Source organism: Alternaria novae-zelandiae (genome assembly GCF_023758075.1).
Source record: "Alternaria novae-zelandiae strain BMP 2774 chromosome Unknown scaffold_19, whole genome shotgun sequence".
In the NCBI taxonomy this organism is placed as follows: Eukaryota; Fungi; Ascomycota; class Dothideomycetes; order Pleosporales; family Pleosporaceae; genus Alternaria; species Alternaria novae-zelandiae.
Window position 1 is genome coordinate 36,468 of NW_026056979.1, and position 25,199 is coordinate 61,666.

Here is a 25,199-nt window from a genome sequence, read left to right on the forward strand (position 1 = left end):
GCCCAACACCGCAACTCGCTCGGCCTCCGTCCAGCTCACTACCCTTCACTTTTGCGTGTGAATACACTGCATCGTTATAGCAATATTGTCTGGTTCTCCCAGCCGTTGATCCTGTGCGTGACAACCAATCGTTTCAGCATCGTACCTTGATATCCGTGCACGCTTGCTCGCTGGATTCCGGGCGCGCTATGACAGTGACAGTCTGACCTGTCTGACGGTCCTCCGAGCAGCGTCCTTTGTTCGTTCCTCCGTCCTCCTCGAGCCTACCAACGCCTCACCCAAACGCCAGAGACGTCTGTGACGGGTCTCTGCCTCGGGCCCGACTGCACTGCTTGCTCTTCGCTCAGTGCCTGGGTGCTCTCTCCATGCATTGCCTCTCCTAGCAACATCCGGGTGCGAGCTTCACACCTCGTTCCGCCTCTTTGATTCCATAGACGCCAACAACACCAACATGGCGACCTCGCTGCTCCCCCCGGGCGGCATAGCCCTTGTCGGGGCTCCGGATAGCGACGCCGGACTTAAGGACGATAGACGACCGCCTGTGCAGGCCATGCAGGTGGACATTACCCAGGACATTGTCGACGAGCTCCTGGCCAGTGTCAGGAGCGGAAAATCACCGCAGATAATCTTCGGACGGACTCCAGTATGTGTGCACGCTTGGTGTTGTGTTGCTACCTAGGTGTTCCTGGGTGGTTCGACCCGGAATGGGGGCTGGCACGAGCTGGGCTAACCACAACAACAGCAACTCAAGTATGGCGACAAGACGCACATGCTGCAGAGCAGCAGCGAGCTCCACCGATACGAATTGTACAAGTCCAGCGGGACTGGCAGCCCGGACAGCCTCGAGTTCGCGGGCATGATCAACCACAGTCTGATGGTACACAAGGCGGAGGACGTGACGGCAGGCGTAGACTCGGCGCTGGAGCAGCTACGGAGTAACATGGCTGCGATATCAGAGTTCAAGGAAGCCAACAAGTATGCCTCCCCGGTATCCCATGGCTGCCCACGATCTCTGGCATCAGGTCGAGAGACTCGAGCACCCCTGTCGCGGATGATTGCCATGATGAAACCAAGTTGTGTATACCAGGACTGACAAAGATTGCTGCAGGACCATTGTCGGCGATGCTGCTCCCGGGCGCACACCAGCCCATCGCCGCTTCCCGTCGACGGGCTTCAAGGCATCGCACCTCGCTCCTTCCATGCTGGGCTCGCCCTCGCTCAGCGCGTCGTCGTCGCCCATGCACAAGCGGGCTCCTACCTCGCAGCCGAGCAACAGCCATGACGTGATCGTCAGCGCGCTCCGAGTGCCCATCATCCACCTCCTTGCGCGGGAGCCCGCCACCGAGGCCTCTCTCGCCGCCACCTGCAGGACGTCGCTGGCCAACATACGAGACGTCCTGCCCAAGATAGCCAAGCGCTCCACTGCCGACGCCGACAAGTGGCAGCTGACGGACAAATCGTTCCGTGAGGTGAATCCGTTCAAGTTTCCCTACCAGAGCGCCGAGGACCGGCAGCAAGCCATTGATGGCGCCATCAAGTCGTTCGACCGCCAGCGGTTGGCAAAGGACGACAAGCTCTGGCAGATCCTGCTGCCCCGTGACCAGAGAGGCCAAGGCATATGCCTGTCGCGTTCGACGGTGAAGGCGCCGGAAGCGAAGCCGAAAGCCAGCACCCCAATGCACAAGATATCTGATCTCACCAAGAAGAAGACGGTCACGAAGAAGGCGGCCGATAAGCCTGCAGTTGAGAAGAAGCCCAAGGTCGCCAAGGAAGTAGAGATCAAGCCCAAGTCGTCCATGAAGGAGAAGTACTTGGCCCGTGAGAAGGCAGCCGCGGCCGCGAAGGAAGTGAGCGTGAAAGAGGTGAAGGAGGAGCAGCCCACAATAGCAACAGCCCCAGCCTCTTCGACGCCTTCAAGCTCAACTCCTCGCCCCGTCGCACCTTCCAAATCCAACACACCTGCCGCCGACGCCTCGAAAATACGCAACAAGAAAGCCTCCACTTCGGAAGGCACCACCAACCCTCGCGCAAAACCCAAGATGAGTGGCCGCGATTCGCAGCGAGACCGCCCCGCCAACCGGCCTTTCAAGCCCACCATGCCCATCAACACCAAGCCGAAGAACCCCTCGCCGCTGTCCGCCTCGCCGCCTGTCAATGCCAGCGACTTCGAGGACTCGCACCCAGTCCACAAGGCGCTTGCGGCAGCTCCATCGCCCGCCAAGTCTGGTGGTAACTCTGACCGCTCGCTCAAGCGCAAGGCGAACGACATCGACAGCGACATTCACAACCACAACCTGGCGGTGAAGAAGCCCAGTGGCGACCGCGCAACCCCCACTCACACCCCCTCCCACACCAACGGCAAGGCCAACGGCTCTACGCCTTCCAGTACGAGCTCCTTGAAGCGCAAGTCGGACGACTCTTCCTCCTCCAACACTCCCACCACCGCGCCCAAGGTCCGCAAGGTCGCTAACATCGACACCGGCCTCGCCTCGCGCTACCACCACAACAACCCACGCGCATCCCCTGGCGCCTCCTCCACATCGACCACCTCACCCTCCATGCCCAACTTGAGCTTCCGGCAGACTGTCGAGCTCTCGCAGAGATTCCAGAAGTACTATAAGAAGTACGAGGAGCTGTACTGGCAGCTGACGGAGGCGGAGAAGCCCCCGACTGAGGCGCAGAGGAACGACCTCCTAAAGATGCATAAGAAGCTCGAGGAAATGAAGAGAGAGATCAAGGCGGGTGCCGTGCACCGATGAGCATCACACACTACCCGTCACTCACGACGCTGCGCTTAGTGCGCATACGACTTACTACATTACAACCTGCATATATACCCACGGCCTACCGATCTCATAAGGATGGCAGCGAATTGCATACCCACAAAAAGGTGTTTGGGATCTTTCCTACTGGCGGCGTTTGGATGGCAAGACCGGTCACGGATGCATTTGGGACATGGTGTTTTTGTATACTTTCTACTCTCCTTATTCATCAATACGTGTCGCCCACGATCGCTCTCTACATCCACGACTGCGACGATATCTTAATGCTGTCGGTTACAGAAAAGGATCATCTACGAACAATTGCATGGCGCAGTAACTCTGTTTCAATCACTTCAAATCAATACCATTCCAGATGATGCAACCTTTCTCAACATGAATAAACCTCCGTGTGAACTCTGTCCAGACATGCCGATCACCTGGTGGTGCCTGCATACTGCTTGAAGTCCGCTAACGCCACATACTGGGTAAAGACATAATTGCTGCAGCCCGCATGAATACCGCATCCAGGACGTCAAGACCCGGAATGACAATATCAGGGACGACAGATCAAAAGCACTCATCTACAGCTGCGATGGCATCACAATCTAGATCGTCGCGCCGATCGCCGCTCCTAGGCCCGCTCCCCGGCAAAGACGCCCAACGCCCAGATCCCAGCCGCGGCCCACGATGGTGCAACAGCCGATCGCGCAGCTCTCGAGATCTGCGGCAGCTACCCCCCTGCCAAACGTCATCCATTCAGCCCTACGCGCTAAACCTCCGCTCTAACGCTCTCTTGACGCCATCTTGAGCACACCACCACCCGTCAAGCCGTCAACCATTGTGTGCACGTTAATAACTGCACGTGCTGCTGCCATCTCCTCACTCATGCGCTTACTACGCAATCTCCTCTCCAACTTTACACGTTCAGCACGAATAGCTCCGAAACGCGAATACGCTCACGTTCACGACGTGCAGATTAAGTGGGAAAGAGCGCCAGTTCAAAACCACGGGGAAAAGCAACGGGAAGAAGCTGGCAGTATGTCTCTAAACGGTACGTAAGATCACATGATTCAATCGAGAAGAGGAGACAAGACATCGGGATCCCGCATTGGGTCGTCTCAAGTCTCAACGTTCGGGATCCAGCCAAACGGTTACACGACATCCCGATCCTGTGTTCATTTGCATGAAACAGTTTCGTCGCGGACTCGGGATCTTCAGGCACGCGTTTCGCAGTCTCAACGTCGTTCATGCACTGCGACGGGTGTTTGCGATTTGATAATGAACGGGCGGCATGTCCATGCTAGACATATACAAGGACACCCATCACCGGCCCACCAAAACTAACACACCACACGCAGTCTTCAAGCAACCCCTCGCGCTCCACTCGACACAGCCCCTAACCGGCTTCACGCGCTCAGGCTACTGCGAAGTGCCCGCCTCGGACGCCGGCAACCACGCCATCGCCGGTGTAGTATCGAAAGAGTTCCTCGACTTCTCTGCCGCGCGGGGCAACGACTTGCGCCAAGTGGGGCTGACGGATGGCTGCAAGTGGTGTCTTTGTGTGAGCAGGTGGAAGGAGGCGTTTGATGCGAGGACGGGCATGGATGATAAGAAGGTGCCGAAGGTTGTGCTCAAGGCGACGAATGAGAAGGCGTTGAAGGGTGTGGCGATGGATGATTTGAAGGCTTTTGCTGTGGATAAGGAGTAGAAGTAGAAGGGTGGGGTAGATGAGTGGTATTGCTATTGGTACTACTGAATGGTAGACATCGTACATGGATGGGGATACAGATATCTCTTGGACCATGACACAGCGGATATGCTTGCGTTGTCCCAATAGCTCGCAAACCTCATCAAAGACCAACAGCAGCCATCTCTTCCTGCACCTCATCACCCTTTTCAATATCCCTGATACCCTCATCAAGCGCCACCTCAACATTCTCCAGATCCCTCTCCGTCATCTCCATCAGCACCTCAGGATGCGCTCGCAGCTCCGCAATCCAAGCCTCAAACACCTTCTGAGCCCTCTCCTCAGCACTAACCTCAGCATTCGAGTCGATGGCAATAGCAACGGTGGCAGCAGTATCCTCGGCGGTAGTGTTGACGATTCCAGTCGCATGCATCATAGTCTTCTCCGGCTCAACCAAATCCCTCCTGCCCATGACCCTCACACCGGCGTAGTAAATCTTCGCACCGATACGGCACAAGTGTTTGTGCTTTTCTTTCCTGCATTGATCGTACATGTCTTCCTTGAAGTTCTTGTCGATTTTCTTGCGGGCTTGCTGTTGTGTGGCTTGATTAGTTTGTGGCTCTCTTGCATTGGAGAAGACCGAAAGAAAAGACCAGCGCGGAATTGTGGGGGAAAGGGAGGGTGAACTCACATGACCTAGCCTCCCCTGGCGCTTGAAGTTTCTATACGCAAAGTCATGGCGGATACACGCTGGTTTGACTACCTGACGTTAGATCCAAGACTCCCTCTCTCCGCTACCAGTAAACTCACAATCCCACTTAAACGGCCTGTCATCAACGCCTGTACAGGCATCCGTCACCCAGTCCAGACCTGTAACACCGTATGAGGCCTCATGGTCATGCCACATGTCCATGAAGTGCCAGAGAGGCTCGACAAAGACCATGTAGTTCACGGCCTTGGCTTCCAGGGTGTGAGCCGTCATGTCTTTCTCGAGTTCTGCGGCGGCTTTCTTCTTGTCTTTGTGGGCGGAGACATCGGGGATGAGGATGGCGCCTAGGGTGAGGAGGTTGAGAAGGGGGGTTGTGAATTTCATGATTGGCTGGTGGCTGGTGACTGGTGAGAATGTGGATGGGAAGATGGAGTATCAAGATGCTGGGAGGGAGATGTGGAATATAAATGGGGGCATTTTATCACGATACTTGGAACGGTAAAATAGGGGACAGGATTTCATGATGTATTCAGTCTGGCATGGAGCCTATTGGAAATATACAGTCCAGGGATGAAAGGGAGTCTTGATGACGATGGACGAGGGGGGGGAACACGACATGTAGACGTGGATGACTTATCTTGTCTGGAAACCGACCCTTGAAAGACTACACGTATTCGCTGTGCTTAATCACGATGGAGAAGAGGGGAAGAAGAGGAAAGGAGCGTGATGATGCATTCGGTCTGGAATTGAACCCTTCAGAATTACACGTATCCCCAGTCTAGAGTTTGTAGGACCAAAGAACACACCCTTGGCGCCGACCAGAAACGCCCATCGCTGATGCCTATAATAATGATAAAAACGCGACGGAACAGCACTGTGCCTTCTCATAGATGGCTGTGGAGAACCACTCGATGCATGTCCTCGTGATCTGTATTACCCCTCTGTTCCCCATCACACGTCATGCACTCAACCAACCAAAAGACCCTTCACCCCGCTGCCAAACCAAACCAAACTACGCGCAGCAAGTAATCCCGGTCCAGCATATGCAGGTGGACCCATACCCTTGAGTCCACCTACGGCCCTAATTTCCAAATCCCCAGTCACAGGAACGTTAGTCCTGCCCTTTTGTAGAATAGCAAACCGGAGCAGAACCTCCAGACACGTTATGCAGATACTCAGGACAATGAGTACGATGATGATCCACGTAATCTTGGTCATCTTCTTGTCGCTGATGGAGTCGGAGAGGATCTCGCCCAGATCTAAGAAGACTTGGCATCGCTCGTTGAGGACTTGGATGCGGGGTTTGATCTCGAGGTATTCGCGGACGGCGGTGTAGAGTGGGTGGAGGGTAGGTTCGGAGTCCCAGAAGAAGCTTGGGGTGTCGAGCATATTCGATGCTGGGAGAGTGGTTAGTAATTGTTGGTTCGTGAGCGGGTGGCTCAATACGTACACAGGTTCACCTCGACACGGCTGGTGAAGAGTTGTCCAATCATCTTGACTACGTCCGTTCTCCTCATGCCCAACTTCCCGGTAAGTGCTAAGCGCTTCGGTACGTATTGCGCGGCGAGCATAGTCCGGCTCATGCTTTCTTCAAACAGACTAAGCTTGGTGCTCTGCGCGATGGCGTGGCTCATGGCTAGCTTAATCATGTGGTCTCCGCTCTTGAGGGTAATCATGTCGTTGTAGACGCGGGGACGCTGGATCTCGGGGTTGTATTCGAAATGGAACTCTTCCGTCTCGAAGTCGGACTCGGCCAAGGGTCGGCTTGCGATGTTGATTCCGGTAGCGACGGCGGAGAAGGTGAGGTCGGCCAAGATGTCCTTCTCCTGCTTCTCTGTAAAATTCCAGAAGACGACGACACCGTACGAGAAGACGAACATCTCGCCAAAGGTCAGCGCATTGGGGGCGATTCTGGAGTTCTCGGTCGAGTCTCGGCGGTCGTGCATGCCGTCCCAGGGCTGGTCGAGCTCGTGGTCGTCGCGCACGTAGTATGTCTCTTCGTCGCCAAAGTAGCCTTCGTGGTGATCGCGCTGCTCGTTGCGCTCGATTTCTTCGTCGAGCACTGTCTTTCCGCCTGGGCTCTTGAGCGCCGGGCTACTGCGGACCCGGTAGCCATCGTTTCCGGGCAGAAGCGGGAGGTGGTATACGGTGTAGAGGCAGTCGTCGTACAGCTTGGTGCGCGCATTGTGGGTGTCCTTGACGAACTGAGCGGTGCTCTTCATCTTATAGGCCTGGGCGGTGCAGTAGGCCGTGACGCGCGAGAGCTTATCCGTCCGCTTCGCTTTGGGCAGGCGCTCGGCATAGCTCTTGTCGTTTGGGCCGCCCTTGGGGGTCCGTCGCGCGAGGTCTTCGTCGGTGGGCGGGCCCTCGTACTCGTCGTCGTCAAAGTCGCCCTTCTCGTCCTCCTCCTGGCCCTCCGTCTCCGGCAGCAGGACGAGCTTTTCGCTGAGCTTGCTGGAGCGCGTGGGCATGTGCTGGGGGATCAGGCGGCCAGTGAGTCTGGGATCGAGCGGATGGCGTCCGCTGGGGGTGCGCGTGTGCATGATGGGGCGGTTGGCGTTGCCAGGCGGGCCGCGTCGCTGCTGCTGCGAGGGAATGTCGGAGGCGTACTGCAGGATGTTGTCCACCGAGATCAAGCGCGCGCCTGTCGCCTGTCGCTGTCCTGCGCCGGGTCGTTGGGGTGCTCGGGGTGCGGCGTCGCGGCTGTCGGTCATGAGCACCGTCGGCCCTCTCTTGCTCTTAGCTGTTGGCCCGCTCATTTTGCTGGTTGCTGCTATCCACTCCGCTAGTGCCTGTAGCTGCAAGAAGGTTTGGCACGCCGGATGTCGCGATTGCAAGCGATTGGAAGATCAGAGCGTTGGGCTATAGAGTGCTGGCAGTGGTTCCGATAGAGCTATACAGAGCGCGACTGGCGATGCGCGTACTCTGCCGACAATGGACGTAGAGGGCACGTCGACGTTGTGAAAGCCGGCCGCGGTTCACGTCATTGCGCCTTGGCGTGCATGCACCAACTCCACACCTAACGGCTCGCCAAACGTCAATCAGGGGTGCATACATCTCACGCTTGACTACTTTCACATGGCATCTAGGCACTGCTATAGATGAATATCAATTGATGGGGGTTATATCTCAGTTGAACTCGCTATTGATCGTCTCACAGAGAACGCCTGAACACCATGCTCTAGAAAGAGAACAGCCGTCCATTACCAGAACATGGCCGATCCAAGCATCGGTTCAAAAACAAAGGAAAGCCTGCTGGAGGTCGGATGGCGACGAAGCGAGGGGGTATCTTCTCCATGTCCCCGCTGGTCTTGATTCCCTCCGCGCTTCGCATTCTGACAACGCCAAGAATAAACAAACATTACATGTGGTATCAAAACAAGCCATGCAGCTGCACTGGCTTACAGGCGCTTGCCTGGAACGAAGATGAAGAGACAGCAGACGGCTACCGTGACAGCCAGGAACATGACCATGACAGTGATGGAGCGCCGGTTCAGCGTTTTCTTGACGAATGGCTCCCTGATGCGGTTGAAGTCGAAGAAGGTGTACTCGCTGAATCCAGCCAGGGCGAGGATTGGGTCAAGCATGTACTGGTGCGTGAAGATGAGGTAGATGGCGATAGTGAATGGGAGGATGATCTGCATTGAACGTTAGTTGATTTTTCATCGTACAACTGAAAGGTCACATACCCAGCAGCGCGTGCTTCTTGACTTGTCAAGGAATATAAGAATGAACGACGTCCACATGGCCGCAAAGAAGCTGATCAGTCCTACTATGAGACGGAGCATCATGCTCTGGGGCACAAGGTTGCCGAGGCCCTTGTTCTGCAAGAAACCTGGGTATGCGTCGCGCTCCATGGCTTGGAAGACGTAGTCTTTGGCACTGTCAAAGAGCTCGGGATCCGCACGCTGCTCTGGCCCTTCTATGGCCTCTTGAACCTCGGTCAGGATACTCTGGGGAATTATTATTTCCCGCTCGGACCCGGGGAGCAAGTACGTGTACAGAATCTTCTCTGCCGACGCGCGCAGGTCCTCTCTGCTGGGCTGAGTGTTATCAGTGGACGAGTTCTGGCCGGGTGAGCTCGAATCACCCGGAGTGTCTAGTAAGTTCAGGCTTGGACGCGGGAACTCTCGGCTTTGATTGCTACCCTGACTGTTTTGTGGCGAGTGGTTGCGGCTGCCGCGGTCGGAACGAAGAAAGGCGGACAAGCGCTGGTCAGACAGATTGTCACCTTTCTCGTTAGAAGGGCCTTCTCCAGCGTTGTTTAACATATAGGACGAACGCCTACTGTTTTTCTCGAGATCAGGAGTTTCTTCTATCATGCTCCTATGTAACCGTCGGACGTAAAGCCTGCATAGCTGCAGATGTTGCGACACATCAAGCCTGTCGGTGGTCAGCAAGGTCCGAGAGCCTGGACATGGGATTGTCTTACCAGAAGTCCAAGTAGTCGACAGAGCGCTGCTGGTCGCGCATGTAGATGTAGAAGGAGAAGAGATCCAGCGGTGGCCTAGTTGTCCTACTGAGGACTTCGAAGAGCGTTGGGAATCGATTGCGGTGAGCTGGAGGCACCGGAGAGCCGGCATCCTGGGGGTGCGACATGACTGCGGTGAGTCGGGAGATGTGATGTTAACGAGAGGCGCGCGACGATCGTCGCTGGTGGGTGAAGAATGGCAGGTATCGATAGACGATAGACGATAGACGCAGGGTCTGGCGTGGGCTGGCGGCGGGCGGTGTGTTTGCGTTACTAGTGCTGTGGTTGCTGAGCGAACGGCGGCGAGCGTGGTGGTCCGGCCGGTCGCAACGCCAGGGACGACGTGTTGATAGACGGTGGGAAATGGGCGACGGTGGTCAGGTCGCGGGGAATTGAGCTTTGCGGCGTCGCGTCAGCGCCTCGGAGCGTCGTGAAGCTGGCGTGGCAGCGGGAAATTAGGAGTGAAGTCGGCACCTCTAGCTTGGCGCGACGGTTGGCGGAGCAGGGAGGCAGCGGCAGTGGCTTGCGATGGGCTTGGTCGCGCACTGCACGACGGCGCTGGTGTCGATAAGAAGCAACGGTCACATGAAACTGCCTTCACTGTGCTGCGTCCGACTCGCGTCCTGTGGATGAGCTGGTGGATCAGTTGTGCGCGGTGACGATGATGATGCAGCCCGGATGCAGCCCGTGTGCCTGAAACGCGAGGCTGTGAGGGTCGAGAAGGGCCGCGAATAGCTACTGCCTTTCCACGTGACAGTCCCTGCCACCCCAGCACCCAGCAACACCTGGACAGGTAACAAGGCAGCTGTCACCCATGGTAGGTGAAACGTTGAGAACACAGCGCAGAAGGCGACGGCCGTCTCTCTAGAAGTCATTTGTCCAGCTACTGTGCTTTCTTTTCGCCGATCATCGTCCCGCGGCCACGCCAGGGACCCGCGTCATGGAGCTACTGCTTGTTTCTTCCAGGGCGACCAAGGCATAAGATGAGCAGGAAGTCGCTCCTGAGGGCTTTCACGCGTTCCTTGTGGGCGATATGCAGGAAATGCACGATAGACGCCTTGTGGCCTCCATGTCTCTCGTATGGATCGACGGCTTCCAGGCAGCAGTCAGCTGGTTTCACAGCCCGGCGCAGCCTTTATAGTCCGCATTGATTCAAAAATTCATTTCAGGACATGCTTCCTTTGCGCACATTCCGAGTTTCAGGGCGATATCTATCAACAATGGCAGCTACCAGAACCTTACCCGCGGACTTGAAGGAGGACCTGCTTCGCACCCACGAAGGTCGGACATCCGTCCAGCCCAGCCCTCCACCCTCCACATTTACACTGCCCAATGGTTTCCTCGAAGGCCCAGCGCCCAATTTGACCAGGTCCAAAATTGATTTTAAAAAGGCTGGCCTGTTAGAAGACGAAAAGTCATGGGCTGTCATACTTGATGGTGTCCTCTCCGAAGACGAGTGCAACACTTTAGTGCAAGCAGCCGAGGCGACCACAAACGGCAAGTGGGAAAGGGCTCTGGTCAACGTTGGTGGAGGCATGCAGGCTATGTATGAGGACACGAGAAAGTGTGGGCGCATTATCTGGGACAACAAAGAGATCATGGCCAAGCTATGGGCGAGGATAGAGGCGTCGGTGCCAGAAATCCATCGATTGCACAACTGGGTCGACGTCACAGGCAACGGCCCAGCGAGACGGGGCGAGACGTGGAAGGTGACCAGACTCAATGAACGCGGACGCTATCTCAAGTACATCGGTGGGGAGTATTTCAAACGTATGTATTGCATTGCATGGTGCGACTATAGTTGCTGACTAGATCAGCGCATTGCGATGGGACCTACGAAACGCCCGACGGCACCGAGCGCTCTTATTTCACCCTGCATCTCTATCTCAATGACGCGGTATCAAAGAGCGGAGAGAATCAGCTCGAGGGTGGCGCCACTACATTCTTCAACAGCAGTATGAAGAGCCGCATAGACGTCGTGCCAAAGGCCGGACGCGTCCTGCTCTTCCAGCATCGCTTCCTTATTCACTCGGGCGATGACGTTGTGAAGGGAACTAAGTATACGTTGCGGACAGACATCATGTATGCGCTGGAGAAGGACGTGGTATCGGAGCCGCAGGAGGAGGCGCTCTAGGAAGAAGATAAGAGGAAATCCGCGCAGTAGTCGTAGGGCTTTGTTTCGTTGGATTCGCATGAAGTTTTATTAGCAGTATCCCCGAACCAGAGGAGTCAGCGCAAAGCGCACTTACATAGGAAAAAAAGGTGAACGGCCTGCCTCGCCAGAGTAATCAGAATCGAATGATACCGTGCCCTCTTTCGCCCAAAGGGCTACTCAAGGTCAAGTACGCTGCGTATTGTACTACAGTGTCACCTCTCACCCGAAGGATCAAAGCACACAATCTTCGCACCGACTCCCATAGGGCCACCAGTTCCACGCTCCCTCCCGCCGAAGCAAGAAGTCGCGCTTTCTGGCGCCCTGAGTTTTCTGATGCCGGATGCAGACGTGAGTCACGCCAGGCTCTTACGAGCAGTACAGCCCACAAGTGGGCGTGATAAAAAGTGAAGATTACTCCGAATTTCTCATTTGCAGGGTAGGACGTGCTCTCGAAAGAGTGTCTGTGGGTGTGCAAAGAAACGCAGCGTTGGCGAGGCAGGCCGTTGGAGGAGCAAGGAAATAGTTTTTGGCGGGGTTTTGTAGCTGGCGCGCCGGCGCGCTAGTGCTCGGCTAAACTGCGCCCGTGACGCGGATCCACGTGGAGACTGCCCGCGTCTTTCCTCCGTGCCTACCGACCATGATTTCTAGTCATCTCTTTTCTTTGGTCATTCGTCCGAGTTTGAAAATGCCGAAGGATACTACGGGTTCTGGTCCATTGATGTAGATGGCTTGATGTGGCGCCCACACCAGCCACTTCACACATTTCCAATGGTCACCTCTCGCTTTACTAACTGTACTGGTACACAGCAATTACGACCAAAGTTCTTAGGGATGCGATACTTCTCCTTCGCAGAAGAGCTCCTTGCGTATAAGTCGTACGAAATGCGGGATGTGTGGTTGGCTCGTCGCCTCTGGGTCACCGCAGTAATTACGAGTGGATGCTCTCTCAATTTCACCTCATCTTTCACTCTCCAACCACTTGAGTTATTGCACAATGCACCCTGCCCTTCAAACCTTTTTGGTTTACATTGGAGTGAACTGACATATCTGCACGACTATTTAAAATCGCGTGGCCCATACAACAGCTTCCCAAACTCACCACACAACCTAAACAACAACCATGTTCGAAAAGCTATTCGGTGTTACGAAGAAGACCTTCCTGGAGAAGAATGTCGTCCGCGCTAGCGACCAAGACAAATACTACGAAGACAAGTGCACGTTCTGTAAGTACTTCCACCTATCTTGATATGTAACTATGTACTAATATTCTTAGGTTGGGGTCCATACGACGAAGACCATCGCGCTGTTCGTGTGCAGCCTTGCGATCACGTATTCGGAGACGTCTGCCTCGAAGACATGATCGACGCCCCGAATGGAGACAAATGTCCCATCTGCCGAGCAGTATGGTTTCAGCCTCCTACTCAAGTTTTCCTCTGGCGTATCCTTCTGGACAACTTTATGCGTCTGCAAATTTGGGCAATTTTCGCCTTCAGTCGACTCCAGGCATTCTGGTACACACTCCAACCGTTCTGGTATAGACTTCCGGCCTGGATCAGGTTTCCAATCAAGGCCGTCAACTCCTGGTTCTACATGTCGAACGTGTGCTACCAGATCGACTTCGTCTTACAGCGGCTTACCAACATATATCCGAGGAACCCGCTCTTGCAATCCCAGCTGGAACTGGGGATGCGGAATTACGCGATCGTTCAAGCCCTCTATGTTCATCTCATGATTTCATCGGGACGTTCCAGAGCCGAGGCGGTGAAGACCAGCATTTTCTACCTAGTAGACGAGATTTTTCAGACGCCATGGCAGTGGCAGAAGCTTCCAGTGCTGTTTCTCTGCGCCATCGCAATTAGCGTACCCGTGGGTTGCATGGACCTTGGACTATTGAGTCGGCGCGACCGTGTCATCTTCTCAACCACCGTATTCTCGGTTATATTGGTTCGCTTTTGCTTTGCTCAGATCGTAATAGCTTTGCTATACGGAGGGACCGTCTACAATCCGTCGATTTTTTAAGCCCACCTCCGATCAAAGGTGGGTTGGTTTGGAGCGGCAGAGGTACGAGATTGTTTAAGCGTCGTTTATGGGCATCCACCAGCAATAAGCGTACTTCTACGCGTTGAGGTAAATTAATACTCTTTATCGTAATCATGTTCCTTGGTTCTACCACTCCGTTGTCCAATATGCGCAAAGAGCTCTCTTCTCATTCGTCCAGCGTGGAAAACTGATTTGATGGCACCAACCAATTCCAACATCATCCTCATCCGTGGTTGCCCACCGCTCACCTATACTTAACACGCCCTTGCATCCCGTGCTGTACTAAACGAACTCTACAGACCTACCACCCAACTAAACACCAGCCATGTTCGAAAATTTCCTCGGCCTTTACGTCTCCAGAGACGAATTCTTGAATTGGCGGACCTTCCCGGCGGTACCGACTGACACATTCAACGACAACACATGCTGCCTCTGTTGGGAACCCTATGACAACGCTACTCACGCCGGGATGCTCTTTCTTCCCTGCAACCACGTTATGGGCCGAGACTGTCTTGCCGAGCTCGTTAAATCTCCAGGTGGACATTTATGTCCTATATGTCGGTGCCAGCTGTTCGATCCGCCGTTTGCTATTGAAGAAAAAGTCGGCCAGCTATTTTACGCCTTTGGCGTATTTTTCGCCATTCTGATGGTTATGTTCATGGCGGTTGCGGTACTTTTCCTGTTGTGCGATGCCGTGATTTGGATAGATCTCATGATGGATGAGCGAGGTTTGAGAGGCACGTTGCAGACTCTGCGATAAACATGTTGTATGCTTGGAACACCATGTTCCTGCGGTTTTAGGCGCTGGTCGACTTCGCTACAGAAACGGAAACATGATCAACACACGGCTCCGGGAACGACAAACGCGCGAAAACCGCAACCTGCGTACGAGGAGTTGAATCTCAGTGAACCCATCCACGATGCGCATGGAGGCGAACAATACTGTTTCCTACCACACCCTGGACCCATTCTGCGACGCAGCCATCACTTGAGATCTGACACCAGTCTTGTTCTCCCAATTCCCCCAACTCGTCCCAAGCCTACCGCCACCATCCCCAACCGACCTCACCGTACGGCGATGCGCTGCATCATAACTCGATACCGCCGGCAAACTGTTCATTGGGAAGTCCGGCGCAATTGTTGTCGCATTCGGGTCAGGCGGCGCACTCGCTTGCCATTCAACCTTGATGGAGTTGTCTTTTGAAAGCTTGACACCGTTATGCCACAGTTCGAAGGATACATCAGCGGGCCCGAGGTTCACTTTGACGACGTAGTTGATGCGATGGTATTTCGGGCCGGAGTTCCACCAGTGTCGGTTTTTGAGCTTGAAGAGGGAAAGTGGGAGGGATGAGAAGTCGGATTCGATCTTGCAGATTGAGCGACAGGCTGAGGATGTTAGTATTTCATTTCATCATGTCGGGGATGTACACCTACCGTTATTTTTCACTGTTGGAAGTTCAGACTTGTCGACTTCTGTGCATATTACTTCCGTGGGGTAGATTCTCGGTGGGTTGGGGTACTTGGACGAGGCTGGTGGGCACTTTCGTTGAAAGTTCTTTACTATGGGGAAGTCGCTCGAGACTGGCTCGCCCTGACACAGTCAGCGTCTTGTTATCATATTGTACCCATAGAGTGCGCTTACCTGCTTGATAAACCAGTCGATACAGTCCATGACGTATTCCTTCTTATCCAAAGGATCAAATTCCGTCCTCAACCCAAAATGCGCAAGGTTGAACGGGTCGTACAGCATCTTACACATCGTTCCGTATGATGCACGGCTACATCGCCACCCGAGCACCGATTGACCGGTCTTGAGCTTCTGAATACGGTCGGCCACGTTGCCTTTGCAGACCACGAGTTGCGGGTCGGGTGCGATGCGGATCTGCATATGCTGTGCGTTGGAGTGTGGCGTGCTGCCGAATGCGTATCGGCTTCGTAGACAGTTTTGAACGTATGCGGAGTTGCCGAGACCTCCGGACAGGACGAGATGAGACTGAACTGGGTGAGACGGTGACATTATAGCGTGACATGTAAGTTGACGTACCACTTGTTCGGATGGAAACTTTTGCTGTACACGAGCGAGCTGTTTGTCCATCATTTCGAAAAGCTTAGATACCTGAGTGTCGAAAAAGCCTTTCAAATCGTCGCTACAGAGGTGTCAGTTAAGAATACCGCGAGTAGGTCTCATGTGTAAGTCTAACCGCTGAAAGTACATGTCGCCGGCGCTAATAGCGCATTCTCGGTTGTTGTAAGCCTTGTCCAGTTTGGGTACCCGCACCGCAAACGTCTCGGTATCCATCAAAGACTCTTCCGAGCCGTAATCACATTTTGCACTGAGCGGTCAGTAAGAATGTCATCGCTCTCTTCGATGATGCAAACTAACTTTTGGTATTCCTTCGAGATTCGCATTTCCCATGCCGCCTGATGTATGTCCTGAAGTCCCATTGGCTGAAGTCGGTCGGCATGCTCCAATCGCTGTAGCACCTCTTTTTCGTATAGACTGTCGAGTTGTGCGGCTCCGATAGTGGCACCTCCGTGGAGTCAGTATAGCACGGATGTAATGCTGCGAGAATCTTACCGAATACAACATCAATCTGTTCGAGAGTAAGAGAGCCACCTTGAGTGTTCTTCACTCGAAAAACCGATAGGTCCTATAACACTCAGCGAACTAGCCATGAGGCGGCACTACGATGCTTTCTCACCGTTGTACCTCCACCTACGTCGCATACGAAGAGTAACTCGTTCTCCTGTTGGCAATGTTACAGTCTGCGCAAGAGTATCATGATTTGCTAGGCGACTCACCTTGAAGATACCAGGCATACTACGCGCTGTATGCACCGCAGCCGCCTCAGCTTCCGTCAGCCCTATTGATGCTGTGTGGTTGGCGCACGACCCAAAACCAGCTGCGGAGATCGTCTTCCTGAATCGTTTCACAGTGGGTATAGGCTTCCATGTTGTAGGTACCGAGAAGATGAACTCGATGTTCGCGTCTTCCCATCGGCTCGCAAGCTCGCCTCGTAGTCGTGCTTCGATCGTACGGTAGAGGTAGCTGAAGTAATCCGTGTACCTGGAAAACCGTTAGCTAACTACCCGACCGACTTCGAGTACCGGACTTACCATTTCTCTACTTCTTGGATACGTGGTACTTTCGATGGCTCACTAGACCTGGATCTCATTTGTTCCAGTAGGTCCTCGTCGAGCATGATCTTGAACCATTCCCTACTCTCGTGGCCTGCACCACTGCTCTCTTGTGCAGTTTCAGCAAGAAATCCCCACGATGATGGCGCTTCGGAGTTCTGTGGGTATACAAGTAACGTCGGTACCTGCACGAATTTAGCTTGTGTTTCGTGGTATACCGTCGAATATCTTACTTTGTTCTCATTCGCTTGCGTTCGTCCGGGCCAGCGTTGAATGTGCCGTACATTATCAGACCCAGTCGCTACGTTGCAGTATGCGACACCAGTACCTGTAAAACCTATGAGCGCTGAGATCTTGCCGACTCACAAGTCGCAACCTACATGTCATTCCAAAATCGATGGATACAACTAAATCTGGTCGAGATTGTGGAAGTTCCATGATGAAAGCGTGTGTTAAAATGATGAGCAATTTCTATCACGTAGTAATAACACGGACACTACAGCTTCGCGTGGTTTCAACAACACGTACTGATGCTTGTCATGTATGAAATCCAGGTGCAAGAAGTGACAAGGCTGAGGTATGCCGGTCTTCCCTGTCCGGTCACTGGAAAGCCATCCTTGGCTCAGCCTCACACTTCATTCTTGCCGACAAGTCGAGACCGCTCCCAAAAAAAAGTACTACGTGGGGTCTGCTGCGATGCCAATTTATTTGCGGCGGTGTTACGCGATGTTCATTCGGTGTGACAGACGGATATGAAGTAGTGACAAGCCACACGGGCTCGTGCTGATGACCGTTCGGCAACAATGCATTCGGACCCCACACCATAGAGTTCAAGACCATGTTGCTAGTATCAGCCTCGCCAACATTTACCAATTCCGGCGAATAAATCAAGTGGTCAGAGCTTCGCAGCCTGCGTTACTGTTGTACAGCTGAAGCCTGCATATTTCTGATCGGGCTGAGCTAGCGAATCGAGGTATGAACAGCCTATATCACGGCATCGCGAGCTCGATCAGAGAACACTGTCTCGCTTCCTTCTTATTCCCGATCACTTGTTAATTCTCGAGGGTTTTGGCGCCAATATGAAATTCGTGTGGAGGCAACTCGGAGAGACTCCGCAAGTGTCTGTGACATCAACAACTTCCACACCTGCAGTAACAGAACCGGCTGCTACAGCAGTCCCAGATCCAGCGACTTCAGCACCACCGCCACCACCACCAGTCGGTGACCCGAGTACGGTGCAGACACCTGCCGGAACTATAATCCCAGATCCGGCTACGAATCAAACTGACTGTGCCCCAAATTGTTCCTCAAGCGCAGCGCTGGAAACTGGCTCACGCAGTGAAGAAGCAAGCCAATCTCAGTCCGTTGTCATATCCAAAACTGCTAGTCCATCACCGAGCAGCAATGGTACGATTGCAAGCGGCAACCCTTCCCCGGACACGCAACGAGCAACCGCCGGACTGTCTGGAGGTACGGTGGCCGGAGTGGCTATTGGAATGTTTCTCGTCGGCTTGTTGATAGCTGGAGTCGTGTTCTTTTTCCTGTTACGCCGTCAGAAACAGAAGCGTTACAATCCAGCATCGACTCATCTACCGTCTCATGCCCACAATCATGGCGCTGCTGGGCACGTGGAGAAAGGCCCGACTGTCGCTACCAGCGCTTATGCTTCGAATATCGACGACATGCTGCCTCAGCCTGCATCAGATGATACCATCACCGACGCAGCCTTGAAGATACGAGACAACATCAAAAACCACGTTCGAGAGTTTTATCATGTCTCTCCTGTCCCGGCAACCAGTATCATCCAGGCAAATATCAAGGAGCTGGCAATTGCAACTGGCACAAGCTCTTCCGTACTTGCAAGTATGCTCTTCAATATCTCAACCCGAGTGGAAACGCTTCGCCTAATTGTCGCCTGGAGTGTGCTCTCGAGATGCACCGGAGAACGCGCTGAGAGCTTGCTTCCGGGAGAGCTTGCGCCTCTCGCCTCAGCCGTTCCTGGAAAGGACGGTAAGAATGCCGGTAAGTTCATCCCAGCCTTGCGAGTCCTGGAACAGGAAGCTAACTCCAAAACTCAGCGCAATCAGCCATGTACAGCAAATGGAAGACCATGACTGGTGCTCTCCTGCATGGTCGAGTTGGTCAGGATACGCAAGAGCGATTCCAAAGATTCGCCAGTGCGGCTGCAGACCTGGATGCCGTTGTGGCGTCATTCGTGCAGAGTGGCTTGGAAGCTCAGCGCCGCAAGAATTTGGACATGATTCTTGCGCGATCGGCGAACTTCGCGTTTCTACTCTTTGAACAGCCCGGAGTATTCCGTTTCGGATTTTCTAGCGAACATGGGGGGTTGGCAGTGTTCCCAGCATTGCTACAGATAATTGGAGACCAGGGGCAGGTGCTGGTGCCGTCACGCGTGCTGCTGGAAAAGGAGATTGCGGCATGAGAATAAGGTGTGGTGGGGCGAAAATGGCGTTTCATCGATAGTTTATGCAGTGTGCAATGCAACCATTGATCAGCTGAGATGCGTCTAGGACATGGCGATGGGTGCGGGCGGAGGCGCACAGGAGGAAGGGACGAGGCTGAAGAGCGAAGTTGATGCTTGCTTTTGCACTAAACCCTATGTGTCTTAGCGCCAGTGCCACCGGCGCGGAGAAGGAGCGTCCCTTTTTGCTCCGTCCAATCTGCGACTCGCCATCGCGACACACGCAGCAGCCACTCGGTCGTGAGATATACTTAGGTTGATGGGTTCGATTATCTGGTATAGGCCCGGCATCATGGCCCGCAGAGCAATGACCCTATGTTTAGGCGCAGGCGCATGAGCTCAGCCCGTGGAAAGAAGCATTGAGCTGCAGATCGGTTCTCGAAGCACGGCAACACAGCATGAGGGGTATTCCAGTACCCGCAGGTTCAGCCTTGTTGGTGCTTTCGCTGCTTACAGAGTCTTGGGGGTCTATGAGTCGCCCACCGGCAGCTGCCATGCTCGTGAACTTGTTCTTCACGACCTGCATCTCCGTTTCAACATGAGCATGAGCCGTCACTGAGGAGCTTCTCCGTTACCATTCGAGCTAGTCAGAATCTCCTAATATGAGCGGACTGATAGGTACGTATGCTGTACGATCCGAGCGCAGCGCAAGCTTACTATGTAGCAGGTATACCCACGAGATCCGCCAGTGTCAGCAAGGCGTTTCAGTTCGCTGATCTTGCGATACGTAGCGCAGACATAGGAAGCGAGAGCGAAGTCTTCTTGCGAACGATACGAATCGTTCGTAACGACCTGTCCGAGGTCGAGCGTTTGGTCGCCGTTGGCTCGGTACGGACAAAACTCGCAAACACACCCGAAAGACTCCCTTGGATACGGAGTTGTATCGAGAACACCACCTCCGCCTTGGAGGAGATCGGCAGATGGGTGGACTGCGGCAGCGTCGAGCAGCATCGCGATGTCTTGGACCAATCTCAGAAACTTCGACACATTCTCAAAGACCGAGAACGACTAGCGGACCGCAAGAGCGAACTCATGGTATGCCATCAACAGTTGTCGAATGTACTCAGCTTCCTTAATCGCTTGGAGGACCTTCCCAGTACTGGGGCGCTTCCAACGTATCAGGATACCACCTACTTTGATGACATCGTGTCGCGGCACAGAAGATCAACCGGCCACGCTCAACTGGGTGATGGCTCACCGAAGGTCTTCTTTGGGGACAACAATCGAACGACATCTTACCCTACCAACACTTCGTGGCCAGCGAATCAGAAGTCGTTCTTTACCGAAGCACCATACACACAAGACGCGTCGACCATTGATGCGGTGAAGTCCACCCTACGATCGTTATGTGGACAAATGCAAGTAATGCCAGACCACCGAGACTACAAGCCATACAACTCGCGATATCAATCGCCTCCCAGCCTACCAAGCAGTCCGCCCCCTACATATACATCAGCTGAACAGCGCAGTCCCCGCTCGGAAACATCGCTCGAAGATACCAAGCGTCATCTTAGTATTGATCAGCCGATCCATAGAAGCTCGCATTCATTGCTGAGTGAAGTACGTGATGACGCGCATATCGTACCATCAGCCCGAAAAGACACATGGGCCTATACGTATGAGAGGCATCAAGTGCCCGCAGAACTGGCAGGCGACAGCTTCATGAGTGGCACAAACTCAGACGGACCAGTGAATCCGTACGCGTTCCATCCTACCGCACCAACTCTGGTCCCAAGACCCCATGTCTTCCAAGACAAGAAGACGGAGATACTTTCGGAGTTGTTGGGGGATGTGAGTCTGGCAGTAGAGCTGCCAGGTAGCGTACCAGCTCATACTTCGAGACATAGTCTACAGCTCAGCTCGCGAACGACTAACTGTGAGTTGCCTGCGAGCCAAGCATACAACACAACATTTGCTTCAGAATTACCGGCTATCCCGATACGCAGACCCGTCATCTCGCATACGGTCAGCGAGCCGACCGCTACCGCCAACGAAACGTCAATCGCGCCGCCGAGATTCGAGCTTGATTCTGTCTCTTCCCGAACACACCCTTCTCTGGTCACACGAGATCAGGCTGAGAGTGGTAGAGCGTGGTCAGTGTCTTCTGTCTCTTCAAGGCTGCGGCCACCTATGAGCAGCACTGCATCTTTGAACAATGCAACAAGCATCGCTCCACTCGCGCCCCAGGCAAGCCATAGCCGTGAACGGCCAGCGTCATTGCATACGCCACAGCCGACACCCAATTCATCATCAGCGAGGATGCGACGTCAGAAACACATGTTGGATCTACTTGATAGCATCGATAAATGACAATATCACTATACATCTGTTTCTCTCTCACACATCATTCACATGTGGCTGCGCTGAAATCTGTTCTTACGGGCTGACCAAGTTGATCATCATATAGCATATGCATGGACTGATAACATTGGCCTACTACATTCAACCCCTACCTCCCAGGACGCGGATGCATGACACATCGTAATGGAATACTAGGAATTGTTCATTTCCTGCTCTCAATTCTCGCTACGATCTGAACGAGAACCATCTTCATCCCACTTATTCCATCCGGCAACACCGTCTCCCCATTTCGTCTCGTCTTCATCATTTGCGCCTTCTTCACTATCTGCCTCCTCCTCACCACTCGTTCCATCCGTGAACACTCCAACTTCATAAACGTCATCCGCGATCAGAAATCGACGCACGATGAACGTCTGAAGAGGCCCGTCGTTGAGATCTTCCGTGGCAAGGACGTCGGTCTCGCTGTACTTGTCCGCAAGTTCGTCCCTGACCTCCCTAACAGCGTTGTCCAAGCTTCGCGCGCCGAGATCCTTACTGTAGTACTTCTCGGTCAAGGCGGTGCATATCTTGCCGTCGTCGACGAGTGATAATCTACAATGTCCGATGTATCGGATGACGCTAGGATCGTGATCGATCGGTTGGCGGATGCTGGTAGCGTATTCCAGCATGAACTTGTGAAGTACGACCGCGCACTCAGAGGGCGAGAACGGGAGGAAAGGGACGAAGAGATGTAGACGCCCGGTGAACGGCATCTAGAGTGGTTAGTGGATACGCGTGGCTGAAAGAGAAGTACTTACCCCGAACTTGCTACCGTACTTCTGTGCCAGACTCACTTGGAGGGGTCTGATGTCGAGGTTGTGCTTTTGCTTCTCACTGAGCCTCTCGATGTGTTTGGCATAGTACGTGTTGATTTCGTCGTCACCGAAATTCGTTGCAACAATCCATATTGTCTGTGTGCAGTCCACACCGGTGTCGGAACGCCGATCTGCGTACTCACCTGCTCAAGATTAGCTCATAGTGCGCGAGCATCGTCAAAGACGTAGGAGACTTACCGTTTTGCATGATGACGAGAAGCGCGTCCCGGACCTTTTGATCGGTCTTATCAAACTCGTCTAGGAATACAACCGATCGTTTTCCACTGTGGTCAGTCAGGAAGTTGTTGAGCTTCGACCGGTAATCATTCCGGTCCCAACCCGCGGTCGACCCGAAGAGTGCCCAAACGTCACGGCAACTGGCGCAATCAATCGATACAGTGTCCACGGATAGAAGCTGTCCCATCGATCTGGCCAGTTCTGTCTTCCCGTGACCAGACGCACCCGCGAACGCCATGATCAGTGGTTTCATGGTACGATGAGCGATGTGTGAGTAGACCTTCTTCATGACCAATCTCGTCGCACATCGCTGGCCAACAAGGAAGTATGGAAGCTTAGTAAGCTCAAGCATCTTGTTTCCTTTGGCGATTTGACGCGCTCTGGCATGCAGCGGTGCTATGTTGTAAGCCAAGGACAGTAGATATCGATGGGTCAGGTGCAGGGCCCGAGCTAGAACAGGCCGGAGCGTCGGGGTACACCATGCTGACTTCTGCAAGGCAGATTTAGGAACCGAGATCGCGGCAACAGGCTCGTCTTGGGGCGTTTCCAAGAACTTGACCCACATGTCCATGGGTATGACCGTAGGATTGGCCCCATTGGCAAGCACAAGCTTCATGACTTCGCTGGTGTCGATGGCTTCTGCTTGACCGTGAATAGCTACGTATGCTAGCAAGGGAATGGCAAACGTGTTGTTAGGGACTTCAGTGTTGACACCATGTTGCTGAAGAACAGATATCATCTCGACAGAGTTGCGTTCAGCCGCATAATACAACAGGGGCCAGCCGTGGTTGATCAAGGTCTCTCGAAACCCAGGACTTCCCGCGTATGTTTGTAGATACGCTTTGAAGGCCGTGAGAGAGCATTTCTTTTGGATAGCAGCACATAGTGTTAGGATAGAGAAGGCTTCGGGAGGTCCCCAGGACTGAAGTATATCGTCGGCTGGCGTTTTTGAGTCGTCGTAGTAGGGATGCAGTGTCAGTTCGTGGAGGCGATAAGATTCAGGATCGAGCGTTAATAAACCCGTCCAGGAATCTGGATCGTTTTTCTTGGTGATCTTATTCTCGACTGTATCACTGCTGGTCATGTTGATGTTGATATTGTTATGGATGTTGTGTGGTTGAGAAGGGTACACGAGGGCAGCGTAGCATGCAGGTATTTGAAGCGATTTTGTTTGCTTAGAATGCACCTGCACTGGCGAGGAACATCTTGCATTGCGCTTACAAAGCGTTGTGTGATGATGTTTGCCCAACGCAGAACATTCCTGTAGCGGCTAGACGCGTCAATGAAGGTCAAATTCTGTGTGGCTGAAGGGTTGAGAGCGAGTTCTGCTTCGTGCTGACATTCCAACGAAGCAGAATTGGCCGTGAAATCTGCCATATTCCAGTGTACTAGATAAAATAGCAAGCAGCGGCCGTCCGGAGGCACTCATTCCTCGGCACCCTCCATGTCGACATCGCCTTCTTCGCCCTCTTCCTCTTCTCCGCCTTCAGCCCACCATAGAGTAGGACCAAGACCAGGTTGAGCCATTGATCCCTAAGTTACACGTCAGCAATGCTTTGATATTGGAAGTTCAGAAAACCTACGATGATCTTCCAGGCCGTCGGTCTCTCTTCGATGATCTCGCCTTTCTCATCCTTTTCAATAATAGTCGGTCTCTGGTCGTACCATTCCTCATGCTCTACCCTGAACAGAACTGGCTCGCCCTTATCGAAGAAAAGTTCTGTGCCTTCAGAGTTCCAGATCCAGACCATCTCCGCTTTAGAGAAGGACGAGTTCTCTGGTAGATTTTGGTAGGGAACGAAGACTTCCGATGTGAATTCCAGGTCCAGAATGATGCCTTCTTCGTTGGATGACTTGATCCGTCCGTAGATGATTTCGCCGCGGAAAGGGCGGAAGACGGTCATACGGAATTCGACTGCGCTGCATGTAAGCGGCGTTTCCACGAGAGATGTAGTAATACCTACTATTAACATTGACAAGCCCAGTCCCGTGACCGATCAGACCCTCGGTCGCGGAAATGAGATCCCACATGCAGAGGCATAGGCCAATGCCAGGAACGATCCTATTGCTGTACTTGTCGTTGACTACATCTTTGATAGCTTGTGCGCTAGGCTTCTCGAAGTCCTGCGGCTTGATTTGTATCAAGTCTTGAATCGTGGTCTATGCAATAATCAGTACAAGATCCACAATATCCACACGACGCGATCCACGGCTACTGCTGTACGCGTAGTCATAGCCAAGTCATGTCTTTCTCATCCGCTCAAATTTTCTGACGCGCAGCGCGAAAGCGCGTAGGCGATGAAGACGACAATGGATTTGGGAGCAACCTACAAGTATGAACATGATCGCAGCTTTGGAGGCTT

General features: G+C 53.5%; 11 protein-coding genes across 11 annotated transcripts; 5 read left to right on the forward strand and 6 right to left on the reverse strand.

Annotated features, from left to right (window-relative positions):
* Positions 1–451: 451 nt before the first annotated feature.
* On the forward strand, positions 452–4,470 carry J4E88_008361 (uncharacterized protein; the record flags this gene model as incomplete). The annotated part of the gene is made up of 5 exons (XM_049401971.1): positions 452–643; positions 743–975; positions 1,109–2,747; positions 3,738–3,813; positions 4,121–4,470. 5 exons carry the CDS (start codon positions 452–454, stop codon positions 4,468–4,470), a joined length of 2,490 nt encoding a protein of 829 aa, XP_049252069.1.
* A 142-nt stretch (positions 4,471–4,612) lies between these two features.
* J4E88_008362 (uncharacterized protein) lies at positions 4,613–5,542 on the reverse strand (the record flags this gene model as incomplete). Its single annotated transcript, XM_049401972.1, has 2 exons — positions 4,613–5,052; positions 5,260–5,542. The coding sequence occupies 2 exons, from the start codon at positions 5,540–5,542 to the stop codon at positions 4,613–4,615; spliced, it is 723 nt and encodes a 240-aa protein (XP_049252070.1).
* A 582-nt stretch (positions 5,543–6,124) lies between these two features.
* On the reverse strand, positions 6,125–7,917 carry J4E88_008363 (uncharacterized protein; the record flags this gene model as incomplete). Its single annotated transcript, XM_049401973.1, has 2 exons — positions 6,125–6,555; positions 6,609–7,917. The coding sequence occupies 2 exons, from the start codon at positions 7,915–7,917 to the stop codon at positions 6,125–6,127; spliced, it is 1,740 nt and encodes a 579-aa protein (XP_049252071.1).
* Positions 7,918–8,559: 642 nt separating this feature from the next.
* On the reverse strand, positions 8,560–9,757 carry J4E88_008364 (uncharacterized protein; the record flags this gene model as incomplete). The annotated part of the gene is made up of 3 exons (XM_049401974.1): positions 8,560–8,796; positions 8,848–9,541; positions 9,591–9,757. The coding sequence occupies 3 exons, from the start codon at positions 9,755–9,757 to the stop codon at positions 8,560–8,562; spliced, it is 1,098 nt and encodes a 365-aa protein (XP_049252072.1).
* Positions 9,758–10,849: 1,092 nt separating this feature from the next.
* On the forward strand, positions 10,850–11,763 carry J4E88_008365 (uncharacterized protein; the record flags this gene model as incomplete). The annotated part of the gene is made up of 2 exons (XM_049401975.1): positions 10,850–11,399; positions 11,447–11,763. 2 exons carry the CDS (start codon positions 10,850–10,852, stop codon positions 11,761–11,763), a joined length of 867 nt encoding a protein of 288 aa, XP_049252073.1.
* A 1,141-nt stretch (positions 11,764–12,904) lies between these two features.
* Positions 12,905–13,803, forward strand: J4E88_008366 (uncharacterized protein; the record flags this gene model as incomplete). Its single annotated transcript, XM_049401976.1, has 3 exons — positions 12,905–13,007; positions 13,058–13,295; positions 13,341–13,803. 3 exons carry the CDS (start codon positions 12,905–12,907, stop codon positions 13,801–13,803), a joined length of 804 nt encoding a protein of 267 aa, XP_049252074.1.
* Positions 13,804–14,773: 970 nt separating this feature from the next.
* On the reverse strand, positions 14,774–17,400 carry J4E88_008367 (uncharacterized protein; the record flags this gene model as incomplete). The annotated part of the gene is made up of 12 exons (XM_049401977.1): positions 14,774–15,210; positions 15,259–15,415; positions 15,467–15,817; positions 15,869–15,971; positions 16,026–16,157; positions 16,208–16,355; positions 16,403–16,475; positions 16,527–16,571; positions 16,627–16,891; positions 16,942–17,147; positions 17,196–17,290; positions 17,343–17,400. The coding sequence occupies 12 exons, from the start codon at positions 17,398–17,400 to the stop codon at positions 14,774–14,776; spliced, it is 2,070 nt and encodes a 689-aa protein (XP_049252075.1).
* A 1,578-nt stretch (positions 17,401–18,978) lies between these two features.
* On the forward strand, positions 18,979–19,405 carry J4E88_008368 (uncharacterized protein; the record flags this gene model as incomplete). Its single annotated transcript, XM_049401978.1, has 2 exons — positions 18,979–18,984; positions 19,070–19,405. The coding sequence occupies 2 exons, from the start codon at positions 18,979–18,981 to the stop codon at positions 19,403–19,405; spliced, it is 342 nt and encodes a 113-aa protein (XP_049252076.1).
* A 641-nt stretch (positions 19,406–20,046) lies between these two features.
* J4E88_008369 (uncharacterized protein) lies at positions 20,047–21,471 on the forward strand (the record flags this gene model as incomplete). Its single annotated transcript, XM_049401979.1, is given in 4 exon segments — positions 20,047–20,062; positions 20,112–20,479; positions 20,495–21,235; positions 21,391–21,471. 4 exon segments carry the CDS (start codon positions 20,047–20,049, stop codon positions 21,469–21,471), a joined length of 1,206 nt encoding a protein of 401 aa, XP_049252077.1.
* Positions 21,472–21,960: 489 nt separating this feature from the next.
* On the reverse strand, positions 21,961–23,920 carry J4E88_008370 (uncharacterized protein; the record flags this gene model as incomplete). The annotated part of the gene is made up of 3 exons (XM_049401980.1): positions 21,961–22,497; positions 22,543–22,742; positions 22,798–23,920. 3 exons carry the CDS (start codon positions 23,918–23,920, stop codon positions 21,961–21,963), a joined length of 1,860 nt encoding a protein of 619 aa, XP_049252078.1.
* A 341-nt stretch (positions 23,921–24,261) lies between these two features.
* J4E88_008371 (uncharacterized protein) lies at positions 24,262–25,179 on the reverse strand (the record flags this gene model as incomplete). The annotated part of the gene is made up of 4 exons (XM_049401981.1): positions 24,262–24,369; positions 24,420–24,751; positions 24,801–24,996; positions 25,168–25,179. 4 exons carry the CDS (start codon positions 25,177–25,179, stop codon positions 24,262–24,264), a joined length of 648 nt encoding a protein of 215 aa, XP_049252079.1.
* Between the last annotated feature and the right edge of the window lie 20 nt (positions 25,180–25,199).